The sequence below is a fragment of the Amia ocellicauda genome, chromosome 8, assembly GCF_036373705.1.
Source record: "Amia ocellicauda isolate fAmiCal2 chromosome 8, fAmiCal2.hap1, whole genome shotgun sequence".
NCBI lineage: Eukaryota > Metazoa > Chordata > Actinopteri > Amiiformes > Amiidae > Amia > Amia ocellicauda.
In genome coordinates, this window is record NC_089857.1 from 30,770,250 (window position 1) to 30,783,788 (window position 13,539).

The 13,539-nt window shown below is 34.3% G+C and overlaps 1 protein-coding gene across 2 annotated transcripts in view; it reads right to left on the bottom strand.

Annotated features, from left to right (window-relative positions):
* Positions 1–13,539, bottom strand: part of palm2akap2 (PALM2 and AKAP2 fusion) — a 135,465-nt gene that overhangs the window by 60,250 nt on the left and 61,676 nt on the right. For both annotated transcript variants that reach the window (XM_066711044.1, XM_066711043.1), the window contains exon 9: positions 5,106–5,191. In XM_066711044.1, coding sequence (XP_066567141.1) covers positions 5,106–5,191 — 86 coding nt within the window. The remainder of the gene's footprint in view (positions 1–5,105; positions 5,192–13,539) is intronic.

Consider the following 13,539-nt stretch of genomic DNA (forward strand, 5'->3'; position numbering starts at 1 on the left):
ATACAAATTTGCAGTGGGCTCAATTTTTTCCAGAGCTGTGTGTGTGTATATATATATATATATATATATATATATATATATATATATATATATATATATATATATATATATACCTTCTTCCATTGCTCCGTGGTCCAGTTCTGATTCTCACGTGTCCATTGTAGGCGCTTTCGGCAGTGGACAGGGGTCAGCATGGGCACCCTGACTGGTCTGTGGCTACGCAGCCCCATACGCAACAAACTGCGATGCACTGTGCGTTCTGACACCTTTCTATCAGAACCAGCATTAACTTTTTCAGCAATTTCGGACCATACGGGCCAGCCTTTGCTTCCCAAGTGCATCAGTGAGCCTTGGCCGCCCATGACCCTGTCGCCAGTTCACCGCTTTTCCTTCCTTGGACCACTTTTGATAGGTACTGACCACTGCAGACCGGGAACACCCCACAAGAGCTGCAGTTTTGGAGATGCTCTGACCCAGTCGTCTAGCCATCACAGTTTGGTCCTTGTCAAAGTCACTCAGATCCTTACGCTTGCCCATTTTTCCTGATTCTAACACATCAACTTTGAGGACAGTGTTATTCACGTCACCTGTCAGTGGTCATAATGTTATGTCTGATCGGTGTATATATATATATGACACAAAGGAGCATGAAAAGATGTATGCTTGGAATAACAAGAAGATATAGAAAAATAAATTAATATCAATCCAAAATATGTGACATCAATTAAAATATTAAAATGGCAATGGGCTGGACACATTGCAAGAAGAACAGATCAATGATGCACAAAGGAAGCTATTGAATTGATCCCAAGAGATGAAAAAACACCTAGAAGACGACCACATAGAAGATGGGAAGATTAAATCATACACTTGCAGGCATGAGATGGAAAAGAGGAGCTGTAGATTGTGGAAACATCTTGGGGAGAAACATCTTGATCCACATCCAGCAGTGGATCAATACAGACTGATGGTGATGGTGATATATATACATATAAAAATGAAGACCCTTGTATATCTAACTGAAAGTTTTTCTTGTTTTTTTCTCACTAAGAATGCCTAGGAGCTATTTTTGAACATTCATTTTTGTTTGCAATCATGAGGCAAGTACAAGACTAGCTGTTTCTATAACTGAGTATACTGTAGCAGTGCATGCACTAAATATTGAAAATCTCACTCCTGTTTTTCTTGAACTGTTGAGTTATGATTGTGATCACTGAAATATGTTATGAGCTGCAAAATAAATACATTTAAAGAGCAAGGAGAAGGAAGTGGAAATACTTATATCTGAGGGCTTGCTAACCTGTTAGGAAAAACAAAGAGTAGACTACCCCAAAAATGGAAGCAGCATTGTCTATACATTGTCTAAACAAGCAGTTTCATCTAGGTACAAATACATTTTTTTTCCCCATCACGATACGCTTCACAAAAAGCTTCACACCTAAAATGTGAAGATTTGTTTGATCTCTTAAACATTGTACAGTCTTGTTTTGATTTTCAAACATCAAAAAAAACTTTAAATTACTAGTAGTGTTGACTGCTTTGAATGCAAATAGCTATTAAGAGCATCTCAGAATACAGTACATACAATGTGAAAATAAACACACTGAAGTGCAGCATTCACTATTTTCAGCTTCTTGCTTTCATCTTCCCAGGAACAAAATCGAAATTATTGTTTTTATTGAATGAGAAAATAAGTATTATGTATTTAACAGGGTTCTGTAAAAACAATTACTTTGTGTCGCAGTCATGGGATATTGGGCCAGATGCGTGAAAGATTTTGTACCAAATGTGAACAAATTTTTTTTTTGTTTTTTTTTGTATAATTTACTTTCAAAGTAAAACTAGTTATTAATTTTCTTGAAGCACTTGTGAAAGTTTTGATGTGTAAGATTGTACAGCTCCAATACTTGATGCTGGCCTTTTGTTTGACATATCACATTTCTTTCATTTACATACAATGAAAGTGAATCAAAAAACAATTTAATGACAGTAAATGACTTTGCATTAAAAATACCAAACTGATGGCTGTAATAACATAGGTGTGTCAATAGGAAAGGTTTGAAGCTACTTTATTCTATCATTGCTTTAATTTGCTTGATGTTTCTGTGTCTGACATAATTTATGTTGGTCAGTTTTATTGTGGGACTAACAGGAGCGTTTGTGCCATTAGCAATGGGTTATGGAATTTAAGAGCAGGGCAAATCGGCCTCAGAGGAACTTACAAGGAATGCCCAGAGACATAAGCAGAGGATATAGAATAAAGTAATTTAATAAAACTGTTTAAATGATTTTAACTCCATTTCTTCAAATTGTTTACAGATTTAATCGAAAATCCATAGCTTCAAGGTTGGTCTTATTCTTTTTCTTGGCAATTTGAATCACAGATCAATAATAATGTACAGTGAGGGAAAAAAGTATTTGATCCCCTGCTGATTTTGTACGTTTGCCCACTGACAAAGAAATGATCAGTCTATAATTTTAATGGTAGGTGTATTTTAACAGTGAGAGACAGAATAACAACAACACAATCCAGAAAAACGCATTTAAAAAAAGTTATAAATTGATTTGCATGTTAATGAGGCAAATAAGTATTTGATCCCCTATCAGTCAGCAAGATTTCTGGCTCCCAGGTGTCTTTTATACAGGTAACGAGCTGAGATTAGGAGCACTCTCTTAAAGGGAGTGCTCCTAATCTCAGCTCCTTACCTGTATAAAAGACACCTGTCCACAGAAGCAATCAATCAATCAGATTCCAAACTCTCCACCATGACCAAGACCAAAGAGCTGTCCAAGGATGTCAGGGACAAGATTGGTGACCTACACAAGGCTGGAATGGGCTACAAGACCATCGCCAAGCAGCTTGGTGAGAAGGTGACAACAGTTGGTTCAATTATTCGCAAATGGAAGAAACACAAAAGGCCCGTCTGAAGTTTGCCAATGAACATCTGAATGATTCAGAGGAGAACTGGGTGAAAGTGTTGTGGTCAGATGAGACCAAAATCGAGCTCTTTGGCATCAACTCAACTCGCCGTGTTTGGAGGAGGAGGAATGACCCCAAGAACACCATCCCCACCGTCAAACATGGAGGTGGAAACATTATGCTTTGGGAGTGTTTTTCTGCTAAGGGGACAGGACAACAGCACCGCATCAAAGGGACGATGAACGGGGCCATGTACCATCAAATCTTGGGTGAGAACCTCCTTCCCTCAGCCAGGGCATTGAAAATGGGTCGTGGATGGGTATTCCAGCATGACAATGACCCAAAACACACAGCCAAGGCAACAAAGGAGTGGCTCAAGAAGAAGCATATTAAGGTCCTGGAGTGGCCTAGCCAGTCTCCAGACCTTAATCCCATAGAAAATCTGTGGAGGGAGCTGAAGGTTCGAGTTGCCAAACGTCAGCCTTGAAACCTTAATGACTTGGAGAGGATCTGCAAAGAGGAGTGGGACAAAATCCCTCCTGAGATGTGTGCAAACCTGGTGGCCAACTACAAGAAACGTCTGACCTCTGTGATTTCCAACAAGGGTTTTGCCACCAAGTACTAAGTCGAAGGGGTCAAATACTTATTTCACTCATTAACATGCAAATCAATTTATAACTTTTTTGAAATGCGTTTTTCTGGATTGTGTTGTTGTTATTCTGTCTCTCACTGTTAAAATACACCTACCATTAAAATTATAGACTGATCATTTCTTTGTCAGTGGGCAAACATACAAAATCAGCAGGGGATCAAATACTTTTTTCCCTCACTGTACATATGAAATGTATGTAGTCTGTACTCGGATTTGAACCGTCATCTAAGGTATGCCTCCCAGCACTCTGATTCACACAGCTCCTCCAGCAGAACAACACATTTGCTATGCCAAAAGGCCAGTCCTATAATGTGGGGAGTTTATATACTCTACCCAATTCAAAGAGGGCTGACATCACCATACAGAGCCCTGTTACACATAGCCTAGTGAAAGGGAAGCCATTCTGTTACTGTGTTTTAATAAACAATAGGACAGAAAATTTACATCAGGGTTCAGTCATCTTTCCCTGAGTTTGAATTACATATGGTGCGTTCTCATTCCGGAAATGGCCCTTGGCAGAATTATGTCTTCTTAGTCATTTGTGTATGCTGGTCAAATCAAATTTGCTGTCTGAATATATGGCTCCTGCATGAAAGAGGGATATGGCGCAAAACAACTAAGTCGACGGGGTCAAATACTTATTTCCCTCATTAACATGCAAATCAATTTATAACTTTTCTGAAATGCATTTTTCTGGATTTTTTTGTTGTTATTCTGTCTCTCACTGTTAAAATACACCTACCATTAAAATTATAGACTGATCATTTCATTTAGTGGGAAAACATACAAAATCAACAGGGGATCAAATACTTTTTTCCCTCACTGTACTAACATTCCTTTCCAGTTTATGGAAGCGCTGAATGTGGCTCACGATTTTCCCGTGTTTATACAATGCATTTACCATAGTTTTACCATGCTTTACGGTGACGTTACTATGGTATACCACCTTAACAATGTCCAACATAGGAACAAAGGAATTTCACAAGATCTTTATAAGTTTAAAATACAAAATAATGTTTACAAGCAGTCAATTAGCCCTTTTTCTGCAAATACTTTGATCCAGGTAGTATGAATATTACTCAAATCCTATATGTATTATTAAACAGAAAAAAAAGTACCCATTTTATGGTCCAGATGTGAACTAATTAGGCTCCTTGAGCATATGTGGCAGTGCCTAAAAATAAAACCACTCTATACACAGAAACAACAGTGGAAAATAAATAAATCATAAGCTAGCTGTGGGTGTGACAGAAAATATGAATGTGTCTCATAAATATATGTACATACATAAAGAGATTAAAAAAGAAATGTATACCTGGAAACTATGAAAGGTGTCTAGTATGTGATGGGTGTCCTATTTGTACTTACACTGTTTCATGTTCTTGTTCGGCTGCGTAAGTAACAACAAGCCTATGTGTTTTGATCAGAGTCCTGCCATGTACATCTGAATCTCAGACATATTTTTGGCATTAGAAGTTCAAAATTTAAAACATTCTGATACACTGTGCAGCTACACACACATCAAAGACTTACCAGAGCAGTATGAAGGACTTTGGGAGGAATACAGGCAGGTGGTTCCTCCTCAGTTGTCATCACTTCCAAGGAAACAGTCCCTGAACCTAGGATATAACACCATTATATTGTCATAAGTCGAAAAGCAGGACAACAACTGCCTTTGTTAATTAGTTTTGTGCAAATGAAACAATACAATTTGTATAATGCTGGACATTTTCTTATACATATATCCTTTGAATTCTTCTCTTCCCTGAACCTATTTAGACTGAACCAGAAAGCCTATGAACATTAGACATTAAACTCACTTCTTATTCAGTGGGCTTTCTATTTTTTCTCTAAAATTCACATTGAATTTTGAAACATTTGAAACAATTGTATTATTTTATTAATTTAATTTAAAACATATTTTTCATAAACTTGATTTATGTACCAGTTATATATTTAGTGTACTCCGTTCCATTTGACTGAACTGTGGGTGTGTGTATATGTTTGAATGCCACATTTTGTATACGTAACAAATTCCATTGTTTCAAATGAAGGGTGTGAATACTTTAGAATACAATTGTATGTAAGTCATCCTGTGAATCACCATTGTAGGCTACTTAAATTGACTTATTTTTAGTATATCAAAGTTGTTATCCTAATCATATTCTTCATGTTGCTATACAACAGTTCCTAAACAGAAACGTTCCATTCTCAACTTCTAGGGGAAATTACTAATAATTTTCACTTAAGGTGCAGAATGACAGTTTCTTCCTTTTTGACTGGTTATTTATGTATTTATTTTCCATGTGTGTGTGTTTCAACACATTGATCTATTGTAATAAGGTTCACCTTTAAAACATAGTTTCCTAAGCTTTACTCTCTGGTAGGACATTTGCAGCCAACTGTAAATTGCTCAAATTCACAGTGGTAGCAGTTGTCCCACATTGTAGGAGGCTAAGTACATAGCAGCTGATTTGATTAGATCTGTTGTATTGGGAGTGGCTCGGATGTAATCATGATGTTGTGGACCTAATCACTAAGTTAATTAATGAATGTATAGAATAATTCATGCTATTTCTAAATTAAAGTGGCATTTATAAAATGTTATCAGGACTGTGGTTGTTACAGGAGAGAATGGAAGAAATCACAGCCTTGGAATACAACAGTAAAACACCAACAACCACACAGAAGAGAACTGCTCTGGGGAACAGCAAACTGTGGAATAGTTGATTGCTTTGTTTTGTGTTGTTTGATCACTGGTGCCAATATAGGCCACATAGAATATCTTTGGGAAGAATGCATAAAGGAGTGTTTCTATTAAATGTGTGTTTTTTGGGTTTTGTTTTGGTATTTTTATATGCACTTTAGTATTATTTTCACCGTACATAATGAACTACTTAAAAATAACTTGCACTAGTACTGACAAATGCATACTTTGAAATAAATGACAGTTCTATAGTTAAAGGGATATTATGAATCTTTTGATAGTGTAATATTGTGAGACATATTGATATTTTCACATTTAATTAAGTTGGCCTGCATCTCTCTCCCGGAGTTGGAGGAATGATAGCAATTCAATTATCCTCAGAATCTTTTATAGTGCTTGAAATTAATTCAGTGATGAGTAGCGAGTTTATTAGAAGTCCAAGCCTACCTCACAACAGCAGGCAGCCACAAATATTAGATCTGAGAGTAAGGCAAAACTAATTATAAGTGTGCAGAGTGCTTTTCCCAAAAGCATGCACAACAAATGCTAACTTTGCCATCAACAAAACCTGTAATTTTCTCTATTACTAAAATCTTGCTTCTGTGTGCATTACTTTCTGCCTGCTAATCTAATGAGTGCTTGTTTTCTATGATCTGAGACTGGCTATTGGCAACATCCATCTTGTCAGTGATAATAACTAGAATTTAGTTATGCTACAAGGGGTAATTTAGTCTAGATATTATAGTCATTAAACCTGCAAACACGCATCCTATGTATGTCATATGGCGATGTATTTTAAAAGTTTATGGTTATCTCTTCTGCCTTGCAATGATAATACACATGGTGCTATAATTTTGTACGTGAGCAGAATTAAAATTTACATTTATGATTAAAAACTGCATTTATTCATACCAGCTTTTTGTTGCCTTATCTATTTAATGACTGGTTTGAACAGATTTGTATTTGTTTTTAAATCAGGTATTTCAATTTATTGAGTAGTCTATATATCAACACTATTCAATCATTGGAGAGGGATAATTGGCTATTTCAAACTCTGTATGATCTCTATAAATAGCCTGATAAATTCTTACCATCATCATCATTTTTGACAGAAGTCTATGCGTCTAACTTTGCATCTTAGGACTAGACCAAATCAAAACTTTGAACTACTCATGAAAAAAAGAACTTGTAGCCTGTATCATTTTGATTTATAACTTGGAATTTATTAATCAAATTTCGGGAGTAGACAACTCAGATTTTATCACTCTCAAGAGTATAAATACCCCGTCCTTAACACACACACCCAGCGCTCATTGTTTTACATCCCACCACCTCCCCTGTCGCCGCCTCTGCAGCAGCTCCTTGGCTCATCCCTGTCGGTGGGGGGGTTTGACGGTCTGGACCCGGATCAAGTCATTCCAGCAGCCAAGAGAGTAAGCCAAACCATATTACATCCTTACCCCCTATGCCAAATCACAAATCCTTGTTGTTACACTAACAAAGTAGATTCTGAAAATACATTTAAATGCAATAGGATACAGGTTTGTACTTTGCTAATCGTAGATTTGTCAACGTTTTGATTTGGTTTAGAGTATTTGTGAGTGCAGAGCAATTTTCATCATAAACAGGTTTCTGGGGTAAAAAAAAAAAAAGTAATTTCACCCAATGTGGATGTGACACACTTGTTCTTCATGTTGGCATATACTATCCGTTTAATTATTTTATTATTGTCTGATTATTATCCCAACAGCTGTTATAGCCATTGGAGTTTAGCTTCATTACAGTTTGAGCTATTAAAAAAAAATCTGTTGACACTTTTTAATCAGATCAGCCAGAAAAAGTACCAGAAAGCACAGTTAATTTATTCATAGTTGAAGTGTCAGGATCATTAACATTTTATGGAAAGTTACTTTAGGTAACTGTTTTAAATCACATAATTCTTGCGTTGCCAAACTTTCATGGTAATGTAACAAAAAAAGATTTGTGGAGATTCTCGCAGCTCGTTTCACACACCAATGCCATAGGAGTGGTTATACTGTATTAAAACAAAAAGTTTAAATGTAGTGGAATATATGAACTCATAAACATGTGAAAAAGAAATGTGTAAATGTATATTGTCCTTCATTGAACAACTTTTCCTAATACACTGATGATTAACTAATGTTAAGATTCATTTAATATAATTCTCATCTAGTGAATATTTAGTAATTATTAGGAAATAAGTTTGTGTATTCTTTACATGATACTGCTCCAGCTATTTATATATATTTTGTTAGAGTTTAACCCTGAAGATATGTATCATTCTGGGTTCTGAGGTCTCTCAAATAACTAAAATGTATTTGATACAAACTTGTGGATGATGTAACTTTCAAAATAATATAATTGTTGAAAGTGTCTAATGTAATGTAAGATGTGCTTTAATACGGTATGTGATTGTGTCTTATGGGTTGCAAGTTAAAATAAATTGTGAAGAATTCTTGTTGAATGGACCCATGGATATCTTATTATTGGAAATGAATGAATGGATGCCAAGCAGTGATATAAGATCTAACATCTAAAAATTAAAAATAATAAATGAAATGAAATTATGCAATATGTAACACCCAGACCCACACAGATGCACAACTGAAACCTATATAAAACATGTAGTTGAACAAACCAGAACTAATATTAAGTACTAAAAATAAAATAAAATGTTGGTAAATAATGTCTATGGAGTTCCAGCTGAAAGTATTTGAAGTCTTAACTCTACTAATTATTACTTATTGCATCATGAATTTGAGTTTGATACAATTTTAAAATTGAATCTATCTATCTATCTATCCATTGACAAAGCTTGAATTCACATACATTAAAATATTGGCCTAGTCATCTCAAAGGGTACAGATTAAGGTAGAAATTATTTGTACGATATATATTTTTTCCCATGACCAACAGGATTTGACATCTACAAATAAACAGATTTGAACAGTAAGCTTTCCAGCTGGTATCTAAAAAGCCAAACAATTTTCATTTTCATAAATGCGAAAACTCTTTTTTCCTATTGTTTCATGCTTATGTTATACATATCTGTAAAGTATGATGAATGGAAAGCAGCCATAGTAGTGGCAGGCAATAAAATGCATAACAGGCCAATGTGGAGTTAGTATTGCTTGAGAGATGTGATAGGGATGCAATGTGTCTTTAAGGAGAGGGAGTAGTGTCTTTGCACAGTGTGTTAGAAAAAGAACCATAGCACAGACACAGAGGGTAGGCACAGTGAAAAAATGCAGTTTATTTTACTAGGTATACCATACAGAGAAGAAGCCACAAATACAGCATGGCTGCTGGCAGCTTATATCAGAAAGAGTGAAAGAAAGAGATAGAGAGAGAGAGAAAAAAGAAAATAGAACATTAAAAAAAAAAAAACACTTCAGGTTACAAAAGTATAGCAGTTCCAACCAATAAGCACAGCGGTTCCATTGCAAGTTCTTTTATTCACATTGTTTAACTCAGACAAAGGTACACTACTGAAGCCGCAATCCCACTTTTCAAAGCTCTACTCGGCAGTGTTTCTGATACCGAAAACTGTGTGCTACACAACATTCAGGGGTCCAGTCTCACTAGGAATTATGCTGTAAGAGAAATCTTGTGTAATTGCATGTAGATTAGTTAAGGGGGCAAACAAAAAAAAACACAGCATTCTTTCAAATTGCATACAATCCTGGATTTTCTATTTGATTTACAATAAAATATATGTATTTTTAATACTACTTCACAGCCTACAATGACTGATTAATTGTTATTATGAAACTGAGATTACAGTATTATAATAATACTTTTGCTAACATTATTGTCACACTTAATTTCTTATATATTCTGTTTTATTTGGGCACTGATTAATTCATCCACAGAATTAATATTCCCCAGATGCATGTATTCCACCTTTATAGTAAAATACTATTAGAATGATAAATTATAATATTGGCTTCACTAGCCAATATATATATTTACTTCTACTGATTAATTATCTGACCCAAATATTCTGAATTATAAACAATATAAATTCCCATTTCACAATGTCAGAGACTTCAGGGACTGCTCTCTGCTAGTAAGAATTTGCCAAGACTATTACAGCTTATTGACATTCTTGACTGTTCCCATTGGAATACATTTTATTATGTGGCATAATGAACACATACAATCCAAAACCAAAATGAGTTTACTATAGTTATAGCTGGATAAAGTAAACTATCTATTTTTATTTTTCATCATTATTAAAAATAAACCATTCTCCTCCAAAATTGTATGAATTTTATATATACAGTATGCATATATCTTTCTGTAAATCAATTAAGGTAAAATGCAATTAGACAGTGTAATTGTCAAAAGATGGCTCATATCCACCATGATCTATACGCTATACCAAGTGAAGAATAGGAACTTTGACTTTAAAACAGAGGAGCAGATTTATAAAGGACAGCTGCTGGTTCTACCTTTAATATAAGTTGGAGAAATGCTATGGATTCATACTTTTTCCTTCACTTCATTTTCAGGTTTTGTTGGATGCTTCCATTTGAACACGCCAGATGGTTGCTCATCATTAAGGGAATTCATGTTGTACAGGCCTTGTTTGGGAATTTGGTTTCCTACAGTCCAAACTGCCACATAATAAAAGAGCTTTTGCTACACTAGCCATATACGGCATATATGTCCTCTTTCATAAACCATCCACCAACATCCTTGCATAGTTACTTTACCCAGAGCAGAAGGGTCTGGGATAGTCAAACTCAGTCTCACATTGGCTTTTCATTTAGATCGGTTTTCACATTTTCTCTGTTGCCACCTAAGGTTTGTGAAAAACATGGTAAGGTTAAAAAATGCTTTTATTTTTTCTGTTCGACTTGTCATTTTTATTATTAATTGTAATGGAAGTGAATAATCTAAGACGAGTGCTGTTGCCTACCATAATGTCATCATTATGATGGTTCATACAATAATAGGTGAAGATTCATGTCAAATTCAGTGATAGGAACTGTTCAGAAATTCATATCTGAAGATAAGACCCATTGCAGAGTATGTCTATTATGTTATCTTTGTTGTATCACAGACATCTCAAAGGAAAATTGTGTTTAATATTTTATCTTACTGAATATTGAATGCAGTACAAATATGTATGGCTCTTGCCATTAAACGTGTAACCTACATTGTTATTGTCTTTTAGACACATTGGCTTGTTGTGAAATGAGAGCATACTTGGTATTTCAGCAATCCTAAACAAACTTAGCTTAAAAAAATATGGCTATGGTCCCATCAGCATTACTTTGTAGTTTGGTGGGCCTCATTGATAGGGATCAGTACAAGTAAACTTCAAACAATTAAAAATTACCATTAAAAAATGGTACCCATTAGTAAAAGCCCAAACTATTTTTTCCACTAATATTATTTCAACATTAAAAACAGTCATGTGTTTCTGAAAATGAAAAGCCCAAAACAAACAAACAAACATTTGAAATGAATGTTGCATAGACACAGTTTCCCCAGTTCAACAACTATAGCAAACTATAAAAAAATGGCACATCATATCTATTTCCACGCCTCATATATATATATATATATATATATATATATATATATATATATATATATATATATATATATATATATATTACAGAAAAAGTAATACTTTGTAAAATTGTAAATACCAACCTAAAGGTTGCAATTCTTTTCTTTCTGTATTTGGTTATTAAACCTAAAAACAGTACCTGGCCTTTGTTTGACTAATAGTGTCACTAACCCTTCAACAAAGGGTTTGAAGTTAAATAATTAAAATAAATACAAATAAATAATTTAAAAGATTATCACAGCCTCACTGAAATAAATATTTCAGGCAATGTGATTATATGAAAATATAAATATGATAAAAAGTTAAAATGGTGACCTGATAATTAAAAAAATAATGTTTTTGATAGAATGTATTTTTAAATGGCACCTCAATGTTAAAAAGCCTTGCGTAACTGCAAAGAAAGGTTATTATGCTGTCTGCTTTGTAGCTATTTTCTAAAAGACCACAATATAAATATAACTAAAAATATGAAGAAAAAAAATACTTCAGAAAAGTAAGAACAGATTCCTGCATCTTCAGCTAAAATGAATAAATAAATGCACTTGGCACATTACATGTTAATTACTATACCAAATGTATGGTGGGTCAAAAATAGATTGTGCTTAGGACTAGAAACCTGGAATTTTCTTAGCTACAATAAAAAAACAAAACAAAAAAACTTGTCCTCCCAAAAGCACAAAAGAGATTTTGAGCAACATTTACAAAGCCCCACTTTTCACTGCTGGCAATACTGATCCTGCAATATCATTAACTTTCCTTATACAGCCTGGCTATTTAAAAAAAATACATAATGATAATAATAATACACTTTAGTAGGTAGGACAGTCACCTTGAATATAATTTAATCTCAGTCTACATTTTGCCATAATCACACATATGTATATTAATACTTAGAACATTTAATTAGTTCTGATTTAATGTCTGATTCATTAAATCTAAATGTATTTCTTTGTCCATAAGGTGGATTTTAGATTAAAATTACAATAGCTGTAATTCTACAAGGTCCCATGTTGGACCCTTACCTCAATGTAACGGTATTTGGTACAAAAGGTGCCATTAAAGTGCCAGATCTAATTACTACTTCAGTTTGCCTATGGAAAACAAAACAATCCGAGATATAAAAGTAGTATGAGGGAATTAAAAAGAAACTGAAGGCATGACAGTGTTAATGGGAGGAGATGCATGGCTGCAAAAAATATAACATTTTGAATCTGTGTTGAATATATATAACATAAGTTATTTATCTATTTATACAAATAAACAGGGAGGGTTTTAAATAAAAAGTTTGTTCATATACAGTATATACATACTTTATCTACACATATATACTGTATACATCTTAACCTTAAATATTATCATTAACTCTCTTTGCAAATTACTTCCACCTTCATGTAAAAAAAATATACATTTTTATTCTTGTTGACAGCCAAAAATATAAGCATCTCTAACATCTTTTCAATTAATACCTAATTAAATTCCCTTCACATTGCTGAGGCTGTATAAAGTGGCCAGGAAATTCTTAGGTTCCCATAACAGAATTAGCCACTGTCAATTCCTCTGAGTTTGTAATTACAGAGGTTACTCCATCTTCCTTCATGTGAGTCTTCAGTTTGGGCCCTTGTTATAAAGGCCATTGATATAATGACCATTTAATT